A 19,770-nucleotide genomic window follows, 5' to 3' on the forward strand; every position below is an offset into this window, starting at 1 on the left:
TGTAATTAAGTCGCCTTAAACCACAAAGTTAAAGCAACGAAGGTTACAAGAAATGAAAAGCCAAATAAATGTCTCTCCATTATCATCCTCCACTACTCAAGCCATTATTCTTATAAGAGATCTCTCTTTTTATTTTATTTCTTTTTTATTTCTTTGCACAATTAGTTAGATGTAATTTAACGTACGAGACTTGATATGCATGATTGAATTGAGACATAACATTAGTAATGGATCATAATATTAAATTATTTCAATCACATATTAAACTCTTTTTATTTACTTCAAAACTCAAGGAAGATGAAGGAAATTGTCTAATGCTGTTGCACGGGAATTAATTCTCATCATAAATTCCCATCATCATATGTAACCGTCCAATTATTTATATGATCATGATTGTAATCAATTAACCAATTTAATAACTTTTGTTTATTGCATTAACATCCTTCTCATAAAATAGTTATTCAAAAACTCCCAAAACTCCCCTTTTATATATGTATAGATAGATAATATCAACCTGACTACACACTCGTAGCGAAGCCACGGTTCGGTTACGAGTTTTTTGACTTAGGAAATGCAACATAATGATACTCGGGCGAATTTATTACTCTCAACGTCCTACTTTATGAGTCTCAATTTATCATTTTTGGATGTCTCACTTTATGAGTTCCAATTAAAACACTCCACAAATAGCAATTGACCCATTTTCCACTAATTTTTTTCACTCACATTTTATTATTATAAAACTAATACTCCGTATATAAAAGTAGGATTTGCATTCCATTATATTTTTTCACCGACTTTCATTTATAGTATTTTTTAAAGTTCGTGTCGAACAAATGAGACTCTTATAATGAGACGGAGTGAGTTTTTAACGGAGGAAAATATTTTTAGCTATTAAAAAGTTCTCGTCATTAGTAAAAACACTTACTCCATTATTCAGATGATTATTATAATATGACGTCACCATGCAATCCACGGTCGAAACGCAACGGTCGGTTCGGGACATTATCACATACTGGCATCCCACCATTAGAAAAATTGCACCCTCAAAAATCAATTTTCCAATGGCATTTCGCCGCGTGGCGCGTACATGATTTGATTTAATCAATCCATCTGCTCTGTATTCCATTCACTTAATTTCCTCGAAATTTCATTCACCATTTCTCTACGCGTCTCTCTTACTACTACTATTTCAGCCTTCAGGTATGACTTCCCTCTTCTACAATCGGTGAATTTATGCTTATTTTGGCAGCCGTGTTTCTGTTTGTGTATTATTTTCTCCGATTCTGGTTTTTTAAAACTTTTTAGCTTAGTTTTTTTGAGGTCACCGCGAATTTGTCAGCTTTCGCTGTTTTTATAGGTGAAAATATGACGAATTTGGTAAGTATCTGTTCGAATTGGTTTTACTCTTTTCTTTCGAAGAAATATCTGTTCATTTTTGGTTGGATGGAATTAATTCCTTGATTATTAGGTTTAAATTCAAATTTTGGGGTTTAATTGCCAGAATCTGGAGTTATTTAATGATTGACCGCTTTAACGATGCTGATCTTATAATTAGCTTTAGTTTCATGGTATTATTGGTTGTTTTGTGCTTGATCTCGTTGATATTTTTTCATTGTTTTGAGGAAATTGGAAAAAAAAAATTCAATCTACTGTAATTGGAGACATGTCCTAGTTTCAGTAATTTCTCAAGACTTTTTCCCTATTCTGGATGGCCATGTTATCTGGTGTTACATTTTATGCTTTTTTCTGTATAGATTCATCTTTCCTTCTCTAGGGCTTAATTTTTTGCATTGATATGTATAGACATATAGTCTCTCGCTTTTTCTATTTGTTGAACTCAATCAATTAATGAGGTAGCTTTTTCTATTTGTTGAACTCAATTAATTAATGAGGTAATATCATGATGTATTTCTATGTGGCAGCAGGTATCTTTATTTTATTTCATTTAACTTATAACTAATAGTATCCTCACACACATGTTTTCTTCTCAGGACTTAGTGCATCAAATGAGTCGTGCGCAGGAACCTCATAGAAGTTTCCTCCCATTCGGAAATCCATTTCGCATGATGTTACCAAAGGGATCCTCACTGTCACCAAAGATGCTCGATTTGTTAAATACTTTTGAGGAAAACATGGCCGAGAGGCTTAGAAAGATTAAGCCTCCAGGCAAGGAAGATATTCTGTGCTTGACATGGATGAGGAGTGCCATGGAGCTACTGTGTGAAATACACGCCGATATAAAAGTTCTCATTACGTCTCTCGAACTCCCTGTATGCGACTGGGAGGACAAGTGGATTGATGTATACTTGGACAATAGTGTCAAGTTGCTGGACATCTGCATCGCCTTCAGCTCCGAGATCTCCCGACTGAAACAGGGCCACCTTTTCCTCCGATGCCTCCTGCACGATTTGGAGAGTGCATCCCCAAAGAAGTTTATTCAGGCACGTTCCTCCCTGGATGGATGGAAGCAGCATGTGGCTTCGAAGAATCCCAGACTCGACAACATCTTCTCCGTCATGGATAGCCTCGCTCAAACACTAGACCTCCCAAAGATCAAGAACTCTTCAAAGGGAAAAGTCTTGATGCGAGCCATGTATGGGGTTAAGGTCGTCACTCTCTTCATTTGCAGTGTGTTTGCTGCTGCATTCTCCGGTTCTGCAAAAAAGCTGATGGACCTACCGGTTCCTGAGACCTGCTTGTGGGCGCAGGCCTTCTCGGATCTCCAGACTTGTGTGAACAGTGAAATCAGAAACACGGACCCGGACAAGGTCCACGTTTTCTTGAAAGAGGTGGAATCTGTCGATAGTGGCGTGAGGAAGGTATACCCCATAGTGCAAGATGGCGTGGAGAACCCTGTTGAAGCTCAAGTGTTGCAGAAGTCGAAGTCGGATTTGGAGAAAGCAGCTGGAGAACTCTGTCAAGGACTCGAGCTCGTTGCAAAGGAGGTCGATGGTTTCTTCCAGGTAGTTTTAACCGGACGCGATGCATTGCTTAGCAATCTTAGGCTTGTTGGTAATGTTTTCGAGCAAGGTGAAACTAGCCTCAATGTACAAGGCCCACCAGTTAGGTGAAGGAAAAGAATATCTATATATAAGCTCTTGTATACGGAAGATAAATGCAAATGTAGTTTTTCAAATTACGAGTATATATTGTATGCTTAATGTCTGTGTATGTGTGGTCTGTCAAATTGAAAGTTACCGGTTAATGTTTGAACTTCTATATATTGTATATATGATAACAAACATAAATTTTAGTAATAAGATTGCGGTTTGTCGCATGAATTGCAGCTTTGTGGCTTCGATTTTTAGTTAATTTAGATTGATGGGTAAAAACACTGAAATATCCGTCTTATTGTATTGGAAAAATATGAAAAATACTGAATTTTGGTATACTATGATTTTTGAATTATAAAATATAGTATAATATTCCAAAAATTCAAATACTCTCTATTTTTTATTGATATTGAAAGGTCGTTCTACTGCAAAAGTATGACATATTGAATTTCGATATAACATACATACAATTGGTACATTATCTTATACTATTGAATTTTCGGTGAGGTATACTGTACTGACCCACTCATAGTTTTGACCATTTTGTGCAACACAAGAAAAATTAAAATATGGTCTTATTTAATTTGTAAATTTTTTGTTGCATACTTGATCGCCATGCATTGCATGCAACATCTATCGCATGTATGGTGGCATAAGTTGACGAATAAGAGCTTGCATAGCCAGTGGCAAAACCAGAAATTTAAAGAAGTCGAGACTAAAATTTAACGATGAAGCATTGTTATGTCCCTGTAATCTTTGGGAGAGGCTAACATTTATCCAAATGTATTCAAAATTATCAATTTATAGATTCAAAGTAAATACAGCACTCCCCCGCCCGCTATTATGAGTCTCATTCCTTAACGATACGGGTTTTAAGAAATATTAAGAAAAGTGTGTGAAAAAGAGTTAGTGAAATGTGAGTCTCACTTGTATATATTAGTTTTAAATGAAATGTGAGTGAAATATGAGACCCTATTACCATTTATATTGGTAAAAGTGAACCGGGACTCCTATTCGCGGACGGACTAAAATGGCAAAACGGGACTCCTATTCGTGGACGAAGGGAGTATATTTTTAGATTAATACAAATACAAATACAAATAAATTATAATGATATTGTAAAATAAACTAGTACTCCTGTTCAACAAGAGTGTGCAATTTTGGTTAGACACGGGTATTAATGCACAAATGATAAAGTAAGAAAGATATAGAAAGAAAAAATAATTAAAATATTGTTAGTTTAAAATGAGTCTCACCTCATTAGAGAGAAAATAGTTTCTAAAATTAAAAAGTGTATATTTTCGTGGGACAAACTTAAAATGAAAGAATGCACATTCTTATAATATGGAATAAGTATTAAAAATTTAAAATACTAGTTATTATATAAACAAAATACTAAATGTAAATACAAAAATTTAATACAATATTATTACATACAAAAACAAAATTTTAATAGTAGTAATTAAAGATGTTTTATTCTCCAAATTTTCTAGTCTTAAATATTAGTAATATATAAAAACAATTTTAGAGTCCCGAGTAAAATCAATTTAGTACTATTAACTTTATAATCAATTGAATTCCAATTTCCAACCCATTTTAACAGACCAATTCATTATGACATTACATATTCCCAACTCTCTCTCTCCTCTGCCCCATTCCCTCTTTCTTTCCGTTCTCCACCGCTCGACTCGAGGCTATAAATATGATGGAGCGGGGGCTTGGCCTGTGCTGGTTCCGCATAACAGAGAATGATTTCCACATGGACCACAAGTCGCTTGGGGGAAAAGGCTAGAGAGAAAGAGCTTTTAGCTTGAGTGCAGGTGCAGCTAACATTTTTCATTCAAGTCGAATGTGTGTTGCTTGGATAGGATCTATGGTATACTTGTTCGTTGATTATCATCTAATTCCAGTTATTATCCATTTCCGCAACATTTTCGAAATATGTTTAATTTTCAATTGTGATATAAATCCATGTTCAACAAACTCGCTTAATACTCAAATTATTATTAGTAGTAGTATATATTTGCGCGCTATTTAAGCGTTTTATTTGGATACAGCTCAAGTAAAAGAGTGAAGAGAATTGACAAGTTTAAAAGTTGAGGCAGAAACTGTTACAAATCCGACAACCTAACAAAACCTTCATTTCCTCTTTAGAAGGCGCCTTCTGTTTCTGGCGATGGCGGAAACTGGAATTATATTTCTTGTCCCCCCACGCATGGCAGGAGATATTTCCTGTGGCGTGTGAATGGAAATCTGTTATGACAAATAGGGCAATTGTGAATCGAGAAACAAAAGAACGTAAATAGACACAGAATTTACGTGGTTCACCAACGTTGTGTTGGCTACGTCCACGGGCAAAAACGGAGAACAAATTGTATTATGACTGCGGTTTTCAGATACAGATTGGATCTGTCAGATCTCAGATCACAGAATTATGTGCTCTACTCCCATATATATAGGCACACATTAGACAGACTGGGCCTAGGAAACATAATCCTATCCCAATTAGGAAACCTAATCCTATACAAATTCAAGGCATACTAACAAATCTCCACCTTGACTTGAATTCTCCCTTGCAGACGCATCATCATAACACCAGACGAACAAACTTCTCCATTCTTGCCTCAGATTTGCCCTCCACGGGCAACTAACAGCTCATGACATTAAGCAAGTCCAAACAATGTTGGAACTTGCTCTGCGGGACCGACTTGGTGAACATATCAGCAGGATTATCAGCAGTACCTACTTTCTTCACCTCAATTCTCTTCTCATCTCTTAGAAAATGATACCTCACATCAATATGCTTAGTCCTTTCATGATGGACTTGATCCTTGGCTAAACAAATAGCGCTCTGACTGTCACAGAACACAACAGCTTGATCTTGATGTAAACCAAGATCACCAACTAGCCCTTGCAACCATATTCCCTCTTTAGCAGCTTCTGTCAATGCCATATACTCTGCTTCAGTAGTAGACAAAGTAACTGCAGCCTGCAAAGTTGCTTTCCAACTAACAACAGAACCACTAAGAGTGAAAACATAACCGGTCATAGATCTTCTACTATCGACATCTCCAGCGTAGTCAGAATCAGAATAACCAGTCACTAAACAGTGAGTATCACCTCCATAAATGAGACCAACATCAGACGTACCTCTCAAGTAACGAAAAATCCTCTTCACAGCCTGCCAGTGCTCCTTTCCAGGATTTCCCATGAACCTGCTAACAACGCTGACAGCATGCGCTATATCTGGCCTAGTACAGACCATGGCGTACATCAAACTCCCTACTGCATTAGAGTACGGGACTCGAGACATGTACTCCTCCTCAACTTCGGATTTCGGTGCAAGATCAGATGACAAATGAATGTTTGTGGCACTTGGAGTATCAATAGCCTTAGATGCAGACATGCCAAATCTTGACAAAATCTTCTCAATGTAGCTCTTCTGTGACAGAGAAAGCTTTTTCTTTTCTCTATCTCTAGAAATCTCCATGCCCAGAATTTTCTTCGCAACACCCAAATCCTTCATATCAAACTCAACACTAAGCTGAGCTTTCAACTTCTGTACTTCAGACTTCGACTTCGCAGCTATGAGCATATCATCCACATATAGAACAAGATAGACCATAGAACCATCGTCAGCTTTGTTGTGATAGACACAACAATCATACGGACTCCTGCTGAATCCCAGCTTGATCATGTAACTGTCAAACCTCTTATACCACTGCCTCGGAGACTGCTTTAGTCCATACAAGGACTTCTTCAACTTGCACACATAATCCTCCTTGCCCGGAACCACAAATCCCTCTGGCTGAGTCATGTAGATATCCTCCTCAAGCAATCCGTGTAGGAAAGCCGTCTTCACATCTAGTTGCTCAAGCTCCAAATCATAATGTGCAACTATCGCAAGTAACACTCTGATGGAAGTGTGTCTGACCACTGGTGAGAATATCTCATTATAGTCAACCCCCTCCTTTTGCGTGAACCCTCTTGCAACTAGACGAGCCTTGTATCTAATGCCCTCATCTGGTGTAGTGCCTTCCTTCTTCTTGAAAATCCATTTGCAAGTAACAATCTTTCTCCCCTTAGGCCGTGGAACCAATTCCCAAGTCAGGTTCTTCAAAAGTGATTCTATCTCTTCTTGCATTGCAGCGAGCCACTTGGCACGCTCACTGCCTGAAATAGCTTCCTTGTAGGTAGGTGGTTCATCTGCCGAAGGCTCATCTTCGACCTCATTGGCAACCTGCAATGCATATGCCATCATATCCTCAAAACCATACCTCAACGGAGGCTTCACATTTGTCCTCCTAGCTCTGTCAATAGCAATGCTTCTCTGACGAGCTTGTGGATGAACATCCGAACTAGAAGTATCGGCGGCTTCAGCAGTAGTGTGTTGATCTTCTCCACCTTGGAGTTGTGATTCACTCACATCGTGAGTGACTTGCAGCTCCACCTGTTCATCAACACCATCCAAATCCTCTGTAGCAATAGACTTCACAGTAGAGTTAAGCATAGAATTTTCATCAAATACCACATTCCGACTGAGAATAATTCTACCCTCTGAAGATGACCAAATTCTGTACCCCTTAACTCCATCTCCATAACCAACAAATACTCCCTTCTTAGCTCTTGGCTCCAATTTACCTTCACTCACATGATAGTAAACAGTACTCCCAAAAACTCTCAACATAGAGTAATCTGCAGGTGAATCAGACCATACCTCGTACGGTGTCTTGCAGTCAATGCCAGTGTGAGGTCCACGGTTGATCAGATAACAAGCCGTGTTTACTGCCTCTGCCCAAAACTTCCTAGTCAAACCGGCTTGGAAGAGCATGCATCTTGCTCTCTCCAACAACGTCTGATTCATGCGTTCTGCCACACCATTCTGCTGTGGTGTATGTCTAACGGTGTGATGGCGAACGATCCCTTCACTCCTACAAAACTCATCGAACTCAGACGAACAAAATTCCAGACCGTTATCTGTTCTCAATCGCTTGATCTTCTTCCCAGTCTGGTTTTCAATTAGAGTCTTCCACTCTTTGAACTTCTTGAATGCCTCACCTTTATGCTTCATCATAAACACCCAAGTCATTCTCGAGTAGTCATCAATCATCGACACAAAATACTTGTGTCCTCCAATAGACTCAACACGTGAGGGACCCCAACAATCCATATGAATGTAGTCAAGTGTCCCCTTCGTTCGATGAACACCCTTCTTTGGAAACTTGCTGCGATGAAGCTTCCCCAACACACAGTGTTCGCAGAAATCAAGTTTCTGCACCTTATGGCCCGAAAGAAAATCACGATTCGACATGATTCTCATGCCACGTTCTCCCATATGACCGAGCCTCATATGCCACAGCTTGGTCATATCCTTGGTTGCAACCTCGGATGATGCAATATCAGCAGAATTTGCTACGATGGAACCTCTCAGAACATACAAGGTACCCCGTTTCAAAGCTGTCAGAACCACCTTCGAACCTTTCAAAATACGCATTACTCCACCTTCACCTTTGAAACTGAACCCCTTACTATCAAATGTACTCAGGGATATCAGATTCTTCGTCATCTGTGGAACATGCCTAACATCGTTCAAGGTGCAGAAGACCCCATCATGAGTCCTAATCCTGATTGAGCCGATGCCAACCACCTTGCAGACAGCACTGTTGGCCATGGTAACATTGCCTCCATCTATCTGCTCATAAGTGTTGAAATACTCCCTGTGAGGACAGAGATGATATGACGCTCCAGAATCCAAAATCCACACATCATTACAGTGTGGCTGTTCATCCGCAACCAAGGCCAATTCTTCTTCCGAATTTGTGTCATCAGCTTCTGCCACAGTCGCAGAACCGTTAGCATCTTCCTTCTTGCCCAATTTCTTCTTTATCCTTGGACAATCAGCCTTCCAATGCCCTGGTTCTTTACAATATCTGCAGATGTCATCTGGCTTAGGGCCTTTAGGACCTTTTGAACCTTTTGAGTTCTGCTTCTTCTGTCCGAATTTCTTCTGTCCTTTACCCGTAACAGATAATCCCGATGGCAGATCTTCTGTGGCTGAACTCGTTGCCTGTTGACGATCCTCTCTGATGTGGAGAGCAGATCGAACATCCTCCAACGAAAGAGTTTCCTTTCCAGTCATAAAAGACTCAACAAAATTTTCGTAAGATTCAGGCAGAGACACAAGCAAAATTAAAGCAGCATCCTCGTCTTCTACTTTAACTTCAACATTACGCAAATCTAGCAAAATTTTATTCAAATTTTCCAGATGATCCCGAAGGGGCGTACCTTCCTGCATGCGTAACCGAAACAAACGTTGCTTCAAGAGCAACTTGTTGGTTAGAGACTTCGTCATGTATAGACTCTCCAACTTCGCCCAAAGAGCAGCAGCCGTCTCCTGATCCGCAACTTCGATGATAACATCGTCAGACAGGCTCAATATGATGGTCGAGTGGGCCTTTTCGTCTAGGGTTGTCCACTCCTTATCATCCTCCGTAGCCTTCTTTGTTTTGAGCGGCTCCCACAAACCCTGCTGCTTCAGCAGAGATCGCATCTTGATCTGCCATAAACCAAAACTATTTCTCCCGGTGAATTTGTCAACCTTCACGTTCAGAGCAGACATCTCGATTTACCGGACAAAACCCTCGCAGCGGAATTCAAAACCCTAGTTCGAAAACCAAGGCTCTAGATACCAGTTTGTTATGACAAATAGGGCAATTGTGAATCGAGAAACAAAAGAACGTAAATAGACACAGAATTTACGTGGTTCACCAACGTTGTGTTGGCTACGTCCACGGGCAAAAACGGAGAACAAATTGTATTATGACTGCAGTTTTCAGATACAGATTATGTGCTCTACTCCCATATATATAGGCACACATTAGACAGACTGGGCCTAGGAAACATAATCCTATCCCAATTAGGAAACCTAATCCTATACAAATTTGCTTCAGTGAGGGTCAAAACACTGGGACAGGTGAAAGAGTCGCCATTAAAAAGATTAGCAATGCATTTGGTAGCATATTTGATGCAAAGAAGACACTATATGAAATCAGATATCTACTTCAGATGGATCATCAGGATGTGAGCATTTTCACCTAAATCCTATTGATTGTCATCTCTTAAATCTTCTCTCTTGATTGATTTTTTTTTTGTATGTATGGAAAAATGACACACCTCACTCCACATAATTCTTTCTATACCTTTTTTTAAAAACATAATCCGGACATCTTTCTACAATTTGTATTAATGTGTCATCGAGTGTTGATGAATAGTTTCTGGTACAACTATCATCCAACATCTAAATCTTGTGTTTTTATTCTTTAACAGTTTATCCCAATTAAAGACATAATTCGACCACCACAGAGAGAGAACTTCGAAGACGTCTACTATGTTTATGGTCTCATGGATACCAATCTTAGCCAGTTAATTCGGTCCAACCAACGATTGACAGATAACCATTGCCAGGTTTGGCCTCACTTTCTTATCGTACAAACACATGACCAACAACATCTCATACCTTCAGTATTTTTATTTTGTCAAACTTGACTTCAGTACTGGGAACTCAACTGATTCTTGTATAAAATTTGCAGTGTTACCTTTACCAAATTCTACGAGGACTTAAATATCTCCATTCTGCAAACATTTTATGTCGTGCTCTTAAACCGCATATGGTGTGCCTCAATTCGGATCATGAACTGAAAATCATATGTGAAACTTATCCCAAGCCGAATGTTGCTACTCATTGGTATCAAGCTCCAGAAATGCTCCTAAATTGTTCAGGACACACTCCTGCAGTTGATATCTGGTCTCTTGGTTGCTTACTCGGCGAGATCATGAATAGAGAACCTTTATTTCCCGGAACAGATATTGATCACCAGTTTATACTCATCACACAGGTATTTCTGATCAAACAGTCCAAACACACATACCATCTAACTGAATATGTTTTTAATACAATATTCGCTGCCATTCTTTATTTGGAAAAAAATATATTATGCGTATACTCGTCCTTGTTAGTTTATTTACATCATCTGAGGAACATGACAATATTTTGTCAAATAACACTGGAGATTATGCTCGTCTCTACAAATCCTGGTGGCATAAGCATGATGTGCTCCTGAATATTTCTCTTTTAAGTATATTTCTGCAATAGTTTGGAAAACCTGCAGTGTATATAGCAAGATGGAGCATGGAGTTAGAAACTGCAACCTTGCTATCCCATTCTCATAAAATTTTCTTTTAAATTAATTGTATTATACTCCAGTTTCATTTGGAATGTTCCATATTCCATTTTGGGTCGTCCCATTTCCATTTCAAGCTGAAATTTGTGAGCCCATACATCCTTTTAAACATTACACACAATAATCTACTAATTAACATTCTCTCCCAAATAAACATTCCTAAAAGAAATGAGACATTTCAAATGGGATGGATGGAGTATGTCTTTAAAGTTTTGTGTCTGTTTTAGTACTGATGTTGTGTCGTCTCTCTTCATTTGTGAAGCTAATTGGCTCTCCAGATGATGCCAGTCTTGGTTTTCTTAGTAATGACCACCGACGCTATCTTAGGCAGCTCCCACAGTACCAAAAGCAACGATTTTCTGCTAGATTCCCGAATACTGCTGCTGCTGGAGCTCTGGATTTGTTAGAGAGGATGCTTGTGTTTGACCCAAGCAGGCGCATTACAGGTATCATAGGTAGAAGTTTAATGTTGTTTTTTCCTATGATTTCTGAATTTCTCCTTCATCGAGAGATACATTTGGAATTTGTGAAGCTAAGACTATCTGGAGACTTCAAATAATCAGTATGACATATTCATCTGGTGCCAGTAGCATAGCAGTTTTTTTCCTAAAGTTTTGTTCATAATCATGTTCTGTGATTTCCGGCCCTCTACTATACTTGTATAGTTGAATTAACGCATGAGATAGTGGAGACGTCTTGCCTGAAACATGTGTTTTTGTTTATTCTTGTCCCCCTCTCTACTCTTTGCTTTAATACTCTTATATTCTTGATCAATTGCAGTCAATGAGGCTCTCTGTCATCCGTACTTAGCACCGTATCGTGATATCAACAATGAACCTGTTTGCCCTAATCCGCTTTTCTTTGACTATGAGCATCCAACAGTTACTCAAGAGAGCATCAAGGATTTCATTTGGAGGATGTCTGAAACATTCAATCCCAACTTAGGTGGAGATATGCCGCCATGAAGATAACTCTTTTTAGGTCATATTGTTACCACCAGTTACTGAATTGTCATCTGTAATTTTCTCAGAGAGAAAAAATTCAAGATTTCTCGTTGCTATGTCAAAATTTTCATCTGAATAACATCATCGTGCATATGTGCATTGCTTGTTTCATTTAATTAGATCACAGTCTTTAAGAACTAGAGTTCTACAAGGAGTTCTTCTAGATCATCAATAGGTAAAGTATCTGTGGGAAAGTCCCTTATCGGGTAGCAGACTACACTCGTGAGCCTCTCAACCGCACTGCACGGCACAGATTCTTCTTGGCCTTCTTCGCCATCACGTCCCTGTTGTTGATCCCCTTTATTTCCCATAACGCACTAGGATCATAGTGACTGTCCGCATGAGAGCTGTAGTTGCCAGTCATCCAAAACACCCATTTTGCCCTTTAAAATAACAATCAGATCGATATCAATATCGATTATGTGAAACTAATTCCAAATTTCTCCTACCATCTTGCATAGGCGTTTGCTTTACAGTTTCACCTTGATTCCATACTGTCACTCTCAAAGTCACTTAGTAACACCAAAACATCACATGAACAGATCATAAAAAGAAGCCAAGAATGTACAAGATCAGAAAACCTACTCTCTTGACATTTAAAACACTACTCAAATCAACCTCTCTCTCTCTCTCTCTCAAGCTAACAAAATTCTGGGCGTTTCAAAACTATCACCACATGCCTGTTATATACATACAACACACTGATCCACATATTCAGCAGTAGATCACACAACCATCCATGGCTGAAAGCAATGAGTAAAAACATTTCTACCGCACTAACCAACCTTGGAACATAACAAGCTCTGAAGGTTCTTCAGATAATGCCTTTTGAGGACTCTATGCAGACGGGATCTCACTCCCAGCACGGACATTTTCAGTTGCTATTTTATATGAAGAGAGCAACTTTCTCTGTCAACAATCAAGGTCATACGATAATAAGGACATGATAGAGTAGAACGACTAATTAGAGGTTAATCTGTGATATCCAAGACAAGAAGACAGCATTCAGAATTTCAGCTAGCAGGTCACTGTTTGGTTATCAAGATGTATGATGTTGCGCTTGTAACCAAAATTGAGGGAAAAGTTCAATCCACTTAAAATAAAACCCAAAAACATTCCCTAGAGTTTTTCATAATACTAGAACGGGAAGGCTGAAGATATGAACTGCAAATAGAGAACATGAAACTCACATGATTCTCAAATTCAGGGGTCACCAAATTGACGCAGAGGTTCTTCATCAACATCAGTACCTGCAAGATTAACGGTTGTTAAATTCTACTTGAGTGCATTAGATTAACAATAGATATAGTTGATATCCCCTCGAATATCAAATTAGTAAACAAAGGCTAAAGACCAACTTTATAAGCATAAAATTGTCCAAAACACTCGTTCTATTATAGAGCAGTTCAACTCACCGTCTCAACATTTATAGGCTCCATTTTCCTCAGCCTTTGCAATTGATCGGTTGTGGTAGGATCGAAGACGCTGCCAATGAAACCATAAACTTGAGCGAAATCCGGCATAACTGCACTAATAAGAAGGCAGTGATAAGTTTTAGTTATGCCACTCTACAGAAACAATAGATATTTTTTCTGGTTATCAGTCTTAATAGTAATACTAACATTCAGGTGATAAGAGTAATTATTAAAAAAGAATAACAGTCATGTAATCTGATAACAATGCTTCAACATGGAACACACGACAAGTGCAGCATACATTGCTTTAAACATGGATGATTCAAACCTAACAAAACAGGTTTTTCTGCATTTTTAACCAGTAATGTTGATTTCACAGACTACAGATGCTAATACAGAAATGAGGAACAGAGCTCGTGCTCTGCTGCATTATCATCTTCACTTCACGGTGCATAACTAAATCTTAATATGACGTCTTTATTTGCCACATTTTTCTCAGGTAAGTTCAAACTAAAAGGTTAAATTACAGATTCTAGGGTACAGACCTCTCTTTGTGGTGCACAATGTCGCTTTCAATTCATGATCCATCTCATTAGATTTCCACAGACACAGAGTGCTATCATTGCTGCTGGTGCAATAATTATTGGCAGCACTGGCTAATCTGACATCATCTAAAACACCAAGACACATTTCATTAGTGACATCTTAAAACAAATGGCAGATCAAGGTGTTCGGCAGTACAAAGAAATCACCTTTTGCAACATTTGACAAACATCCTGCTGGCACAACATTGTAATTCCAAGAAGACAATGGTGAACCACTGATAGGATTTCTGGGAGTTGAAAACGGATTGCGCCTTACAGCGTATCCAGTCTCCACTCTAGCAACAGAAGATTGTACAGGACCTGCTGTTCGAGGTAGAACTGCACAGAACATAGGGACACCAATAAGTCACTGGATGTGCTCAAAAAGGGAAAGGAGAGAACAAAATTCACAGGAAAATCAAAGGTAGCCAACCATTTTTCGAGGCCCTCTGCGGATAAGGATGAGAAGCTTTTCTCTTTGGACGCGGAGGAGGCACATGCTCGCTTGTACCATTCTTCTGGACTTTCAGAAAATACTTTTGGGCATGGCTACGTATCTGAAAGATGACCTCTGTTTAGTTTCAGGAAAACAAAGTAGTGAGCAAATATGCTTCACCTTAGAGCATAAATTATTTACAAAATTACTCAAAAATATCGATTATCCAGGTAAATGATTTGAAAGTTGATCAACTCTAAATTACAAAATATCATCTGAAGTGTAGTGTAAAACTTTAAGTAAAATTAACCTGGATAACTGTCTTTGACCCAATAAATGCTTCAATCTTTTTCCAGTCACGGTCAAATCTAAAGTTGAAGAAAGTAAATCAGAAAACAAATACGAGCACCACCCGCCATCAATGATGAATAAAAATCGAATATCAAAAATTCATTTTCTAATTCACCTCAATAATTTCAAATTCAAACATTATCAAGCTTAAAAACTCCAACAAAATTTCTTCTTTAATCACATTATCCTCACCACAGCAATTAATTTTCGGCATTGCTGGATGCTGGCCAAGATATTTGTCACTCATCCAAGAAAAAACCAAATCACACTTACAACTGAAGCGCTTCGACAAATTTATCATGCTCTTGATCACTCCAGCTCTCTCTTGACTTGGTGATCGTGTAAGGCTTTCGGATCATCCAAACCCGGAAGCAGATTGCTATCCGCCGCCGCTCATGTAGAAATCGTGGAAATGCGAAAAGTCCTGATCCGGGTGGTTTCCGGTGTGCCGACACCATGTTTGATCAATAGAAGAGGAAAGCAGATAGGAGAGTCCAAGCTCTGGTTTTGGCGAATCGGATTGAAATGAAATTTGGATTTACGTGGTGAGAGGGGAGATGGAAATCTCGGAATGCGACGGGTAGGGGAGTAGAGGGAAAAGATCTGAGCCGCACACGTGTCGGTAAATGGGTGATGGGTTGAATTTTTAGGCGATGAGGTGTCAGCCTCTAGTTCGTTCTTTATTCTTCACAACGCCGCACATGTCCAAATTCACAAATTTACACTCCATACTCCATCCATCAAAGGGAGTAGTATGCTGGTTGATATATATAATTTAAAATTTAAAATAAAATATACTCTCTCCATCCCAAGATAAATGACTTGTATTTCTTTTTGGGGTGTCCCACTATAAGTGATCTATTTCCATTTTTAGTAAAAAGTCATCTCTCTTACTTTATTCTCCACCTACTTTATTCTCTCTTCTATGCTCTATTTTTCTCTCTCTCATACTTTACTTTCTCCACTTTAACTTATTTAAATACCATTCCTTAAATCTCGTGTCCAAAAGAAGTAGGTCACTTATCTTGGGACGAAGGGAGTATATATTTGAACTTTTTTATTTTTAAAAAATAGATTAGTTTTATCATTTTTTATCGTTACCTAAAATTAGACTGACTTTAAATATGAAAACTTTTTTAATCAATTTACACACCACTAATAATGTGAACTTCGCAATCCATTAACACTACTTTTATTGTCTTTTTTCATCTCTTTCGTATTTTACCAATTGTATATTAAAACTCGTATCATTTATAAGTTTATCTATTTTTTAAGGATAGAGAGAATAGTACAAATGAAAAAAAAAATATTTTCTTTTTTGGATTGTTTTATTAAAAGAGTGAACAACATAAAAAGTTCATAACGTTTCCGTTTGTGTCACTGCAGGTTCCTAGGGGAAAAAAATACCTCCACACAACCCTAACCTTAAACATAATCACATATCGTATATTTGTAGTCATTTTCGTACCAAAATGCCCAAATGCCCTGAAGGGCATTTTTGGCAATCCCTAAATTCGCTGACATATGAATTATGTCACATTTCTGTCAGCAATTTCTTATGTGATATCCTAATAAGTTTTGGTACTTCATACGTGATTAAAAGTTTTGTCAATATTTCTACACAAAAAAAACTTTTTATATTCCTTTATTTCTAGTTAGTGGTAACAATATACTACTTATATCATGTAGGAAATTCATTGATAAATAATAAAAAAAATATGAAAAAATAAAGTTATTTATGAAATAAAATCTGAATCAATAATACATAGAATAAAAAATAGTATTTCATATTTAATCAAATGATACAATAATTATTTTCTTGAAAACACTGATATTTAAAATATTATTTCATTATATATCATCGAACTAATTTGTTAATCTAAGCCTAACTTTAAGATAATTTAATATTTATTGATATTTTATTAAGAATTTTAATTTAGTTCCAACTGAAATTCTTAACATCATATGAATATATTGGGTTTATTAATAATAGTATCTGAAACTAAGACAATATAAATTTATAAATTAATACTGCAAAATTGGATACTTTCATAATAAATAAAATCGATCGATAAATCAAGGTAAAAAACAAATAAAAATTAGGGGAAATAGAAAACATTAAAAAAAATATCAGAAAATAAGTCTTATAAGGAAGAAAGAGTCTCATTTAATTATTTTCATATTAATTAATGCGGTTAATGATAAATATGTATATTATAAAAAAAAAAATTGAAAGTGTAAATAATAAAATTTTAATTACGTATGAAGTACCAGAACTTATTAGAAAATTACATAAGAAGTTTCTGACAAAAATGTCCCAAAAATCACATGTCAACAATATAATGGAATGACAAAAATGTCCTTTTAGGGCATAAGGGCATTTTAGTCAAAAAATCAAGATATGTGATTATGTTTAGGGTGTCTCCGGAGGCGCCCCTCCTACTCGCCCTTCCCATGCCACGTCAGCACTAGCCCCTCCCATTCCACTGCCACATCACTAGCCCTTCCCACTGCACTAGCCCTTCCCACTCGCCCCTCCCACTAGCCCTTCCCACAATTAAATTAATTCACAATTAAAATTTAAATTCACGGAAATAAAATTCGACACGAATACGAACGGGAAATACGAAAATTACATTAAAAAACAGAATTACATAATTAAAAAAAATTACATAATTTAAAAAAAAATATAGTTTAAAAATAAAATTACATAATCCCCTCGGCTTTCACTCCTCCTCCTCGTCCTCGTCCCCGTCGCCCGTGCCGCTGCCACCTCCGACGTCCCCGCCCCCGATCTCGACGCCATCATCATCAATGGGTGGCATCCCTAAATCGCGCCGACATCGGTCTACCATCTCCTTGCACAGCCTTCTCAAAGACTGGATTGTGCGTATTATACCACTTCAAAGTGATCTGCATCAGGGTCTTCGTTTGCTGCGCGCGGGCGAGGCTGTCGTCCTCTTCTCCTCTTGGGACCTCCGATTCGACCTCGTAGGACCCGCTGCCTCTACCGCTTCCCCTCGCCATCCGCTGCGCAGCCTGTTGCCCCATCGGGCGACGACGACGGCGAGTGTCTGTTTGTGGTAGCGGGGCCACTTCCTCGGCTTCGGGGAGCTCGTGCGAACCAGCACTGCTGCTGTACTCACCGGAAGAGTTGATCTTCGTCCGCTTCCAGCCCGATTCGACACCAATCGCAAACTTTTGCGAATCCTTGACCACGAGAAAGGCCTCCCACTGGTCAAACTCTTTGATCCCCAAGTCTTTGTTGGGGTACTGGGCTAAGGATTGTCTCCGCACATCATCCTCAGACATGCCGCTGCTTACCATGCGCATGTTGTTTTGGTAGATTGCGGCAAAACGACTGAGCTTAGGCCTCAACCGGAGCCACTGTTTCCGGCATTGCTCGGGGATGCGAGGCTTCGCCCCAGGCGGTTTGTTGGCGCAGTAGGCGGCACTGATGCGATGCCACATTCGGTCAACATACTGGTTCGCTCCGGTGTAGGGATCCTCTACAACACCGATCCATGCCTTCGCAAGCGCGACATTTTCCCACACGGTCCAGATCGTCCTCCGCTCAGCTCCTCATCCACACCCTTCTCCTCCCATCCCCGTGTGTGAGGAAGAGCTCGGGACTTTGCCCTTGCCCTACCCTCTCCCCGCCGTGGCCTTGCCTGCTTTTTCTCCCGCCCCTTGCAGCCCCGCCTCCCTGGGAGTCTCACGGATCGGCGATAGCCCCACATCCTCAAAAGAGAAAGTCTCGATGCCGGCGTACTGAGTCTCCTGAACAGAAGAAGGGAAGTCATCGGCCAACAAATCTATATATGGCCGATAGACAGATTCCCCAGGAGCCTCCTATGCTGCATCGACCCACTCACCGACATATTTGGCGGCGTACCGCCCATCCCCACTGCCCCGGGCACCATCCCTCCCACCCCCGCTATATTTGGCGGCATACCGCCCATCCCCGCTGCCCCTGGCATAGTCACACCCATCCCCGCCATATTTGGCGGCATACCGCCCATCCCCGCAGTCCCACCCATCCCCGACATATTTGCCGGCATACCCGCTGCCCCCGGCATCATCTGACCCATTTGACTCATCCAAGTGTACATATTGTAGAACATTTGGGGAGTCATCGTCGGCATACCGCCCATCCCCGCCATCCGGGGATTCATCCCCGCAAAATTTCCCTCCGCGCCGATGGGAATCGAGGGTGTGTTCCCTCCGCTCGTGGTGGGGGAGTTTCTATTGTACTCCATTGTAGTAGAAATGAAATTTGTAGAGAGAGAGAAACTTGTCAACACAAGTGGTGTGAATGAAATGAAGTTGAGGGAGCCCTATTTATAGAGTTTATTATTTATTAAAAAAATAAAAATAAAAATTAAAATGTCGGATGTCCGACCGGGACGGGCGACCTTCGCCACAATGGCGCCTGTCCGGTCGCCCGTCGACGGGAGGGGCGAGGCCTTCGCAGGGGCACTCGGGACGAGCGTGGGCGCCCTTCCCGCCCACTATGGCGCCCGTCCGGTCGGACGTCGCCGACGGGCGAGTTGGAAGGGCGCCGTTGGAGACACCCTTAAGGTTAGGGTTGTGTGAGGTACTTTTTTTTTCTAAGGGCCTGCAGTGACACAAACAGAAACATTAGGGACTTTTTATGTAGTTGGCTCTTATTAAAAATGAGATG

General features: G+C 39.5%; 4 protein-coding genes across 6 annotated transcripts; 2 read left to right on the top strand and 2 right to left on the bottom strand.

Annotated features, from left to right (window-relative positions):
* Positions 1-1,086: 1,086 nt before the first annotated feature.
* On the top strand, positions 1,087-3,168 carry LOC125221861 (protein BPS1, chloroplastic-like). Of its 2 annotated transcripts, none has more exons than XM_048124170.1 (2): positions 1,087-1,203; positions 1,995-3,168. In XM_048124170.1, the coding sequence occupies exon 2, from the start codon at positions 2,010-2,012 to the stop codon at positions 3,072-3,074; it is 1,065 nt and encodes a 354-aa protein (XP_047980127.1). In that variant the 5' UTR covers positions 1,087-1,203; positions 1,995-2,009; the 3' UTR covers positions 3,075-3,168. The 2 variants fall into 2 exon arrangements, with proteins under 2 accessions (XP_047980127.1, XP_047980126.1); XM_048124169.1 differs by lacking the exon at positions 1,087-1,203 and adding an exon at positions 1,222-1,380.
* A 6,586-nt stretch (positions 3,169-9,754) lies between these two features.
* LOC125220928 (mitogen-activated protein kinase 4-like) lies at positions 9,755-12,356 on the top strand. The gene is made up of 6 exons (XM_048123056.1): positions 9,755-9,772; positions 9,927-10,136; positions 10,383-10,520; positions 10,646-10,951; positions 11,559-11,742; positions 12,077-12,356. Exons 1-6 carry the CDS (start codon positions 9,755-9,757, stop codon positions 12,259-12,261), a joined length of 1,041 nt encoding a protein of 346 aa, XP_047979013.1. The 3' UTR covers positions 12,262-12,356.
* A 16-nt stretch (positions 12,357-12,372) lies between these two features.
* LOC125221862 (protein REVEILLE 6-like) lies at positions 12,373-15,611 on the bottom strand. Of its 2 annotated transcripts, XR_007176436.1 has the most exons (9): positions 15,360-15,611; positions 15,046-15,103; positions 14,733-14,856; positions 14,468-14,638; positions 14,261-14,386; positions 13,716-13,825; positions 13,491-13,550; positions 13,086-13,209; positions 12,373-12,683 (listed from the first exon to the last, which is right to left on the bottom strand). XR_007176436.1 is itself a non-coding variant. In XM_048124171.1 (8 exons), exons 1-8 carry the CDS (start codon positions 15,542-15,544, stop codon positions 13,138-13,140), a joined length of 906 nt encoding a protein of 301 aa, XP_047980128.1. In that variant the 5' UTR covers positions 15,545-15,611; the 3' UTR covers positions 12,866-13,137. The 2 variants fall into 2 exon arrangements, 1 of the variants encoding a protein (XP_047980128.1); XM_048124171.1 differs by lacking the exon at positions 12,373-12,683 and having other exon boundaries at positions 12,866-13,209.
* Positions 15,612-18,731: 3,120 nt separating this feature from the next.
* On the bottom strand, positions 18,732-19,345 carry LOC125220929 (elastin-like). The gene is made up of 2 exons (XM_048123057.1): positions 18,962-19,345; positions 18,732-18,866 (listed from the first exon to the last, which is right to left on the bottom strand). Exons 1-2 carry the CDS (start codon positions 19,343-19,345, stop codon positions 18,732-18,734), a joined length of 519 nt encoding a protein of 172 aa, XP_047979014.1.
* Positions 19,346-19,770: the final 425 nt, after the last annotated feature.

This window comes from Salvia hispanica, chromosome 4 (assembly GCF_023119035.1).
Source record: "Salvia hispanica cultivar TCC Black 2014 chromosome 4, UniMelb_Shisp_WGS_1.0, whole genome shotgun sequence".
Taxonomy (NCBI): Eukaryota; Viridiplantae; Streptophyta; class Magnoliopsida; order Lamiales; family Lamiaceae; genus Salvia; species Salvia hispanica.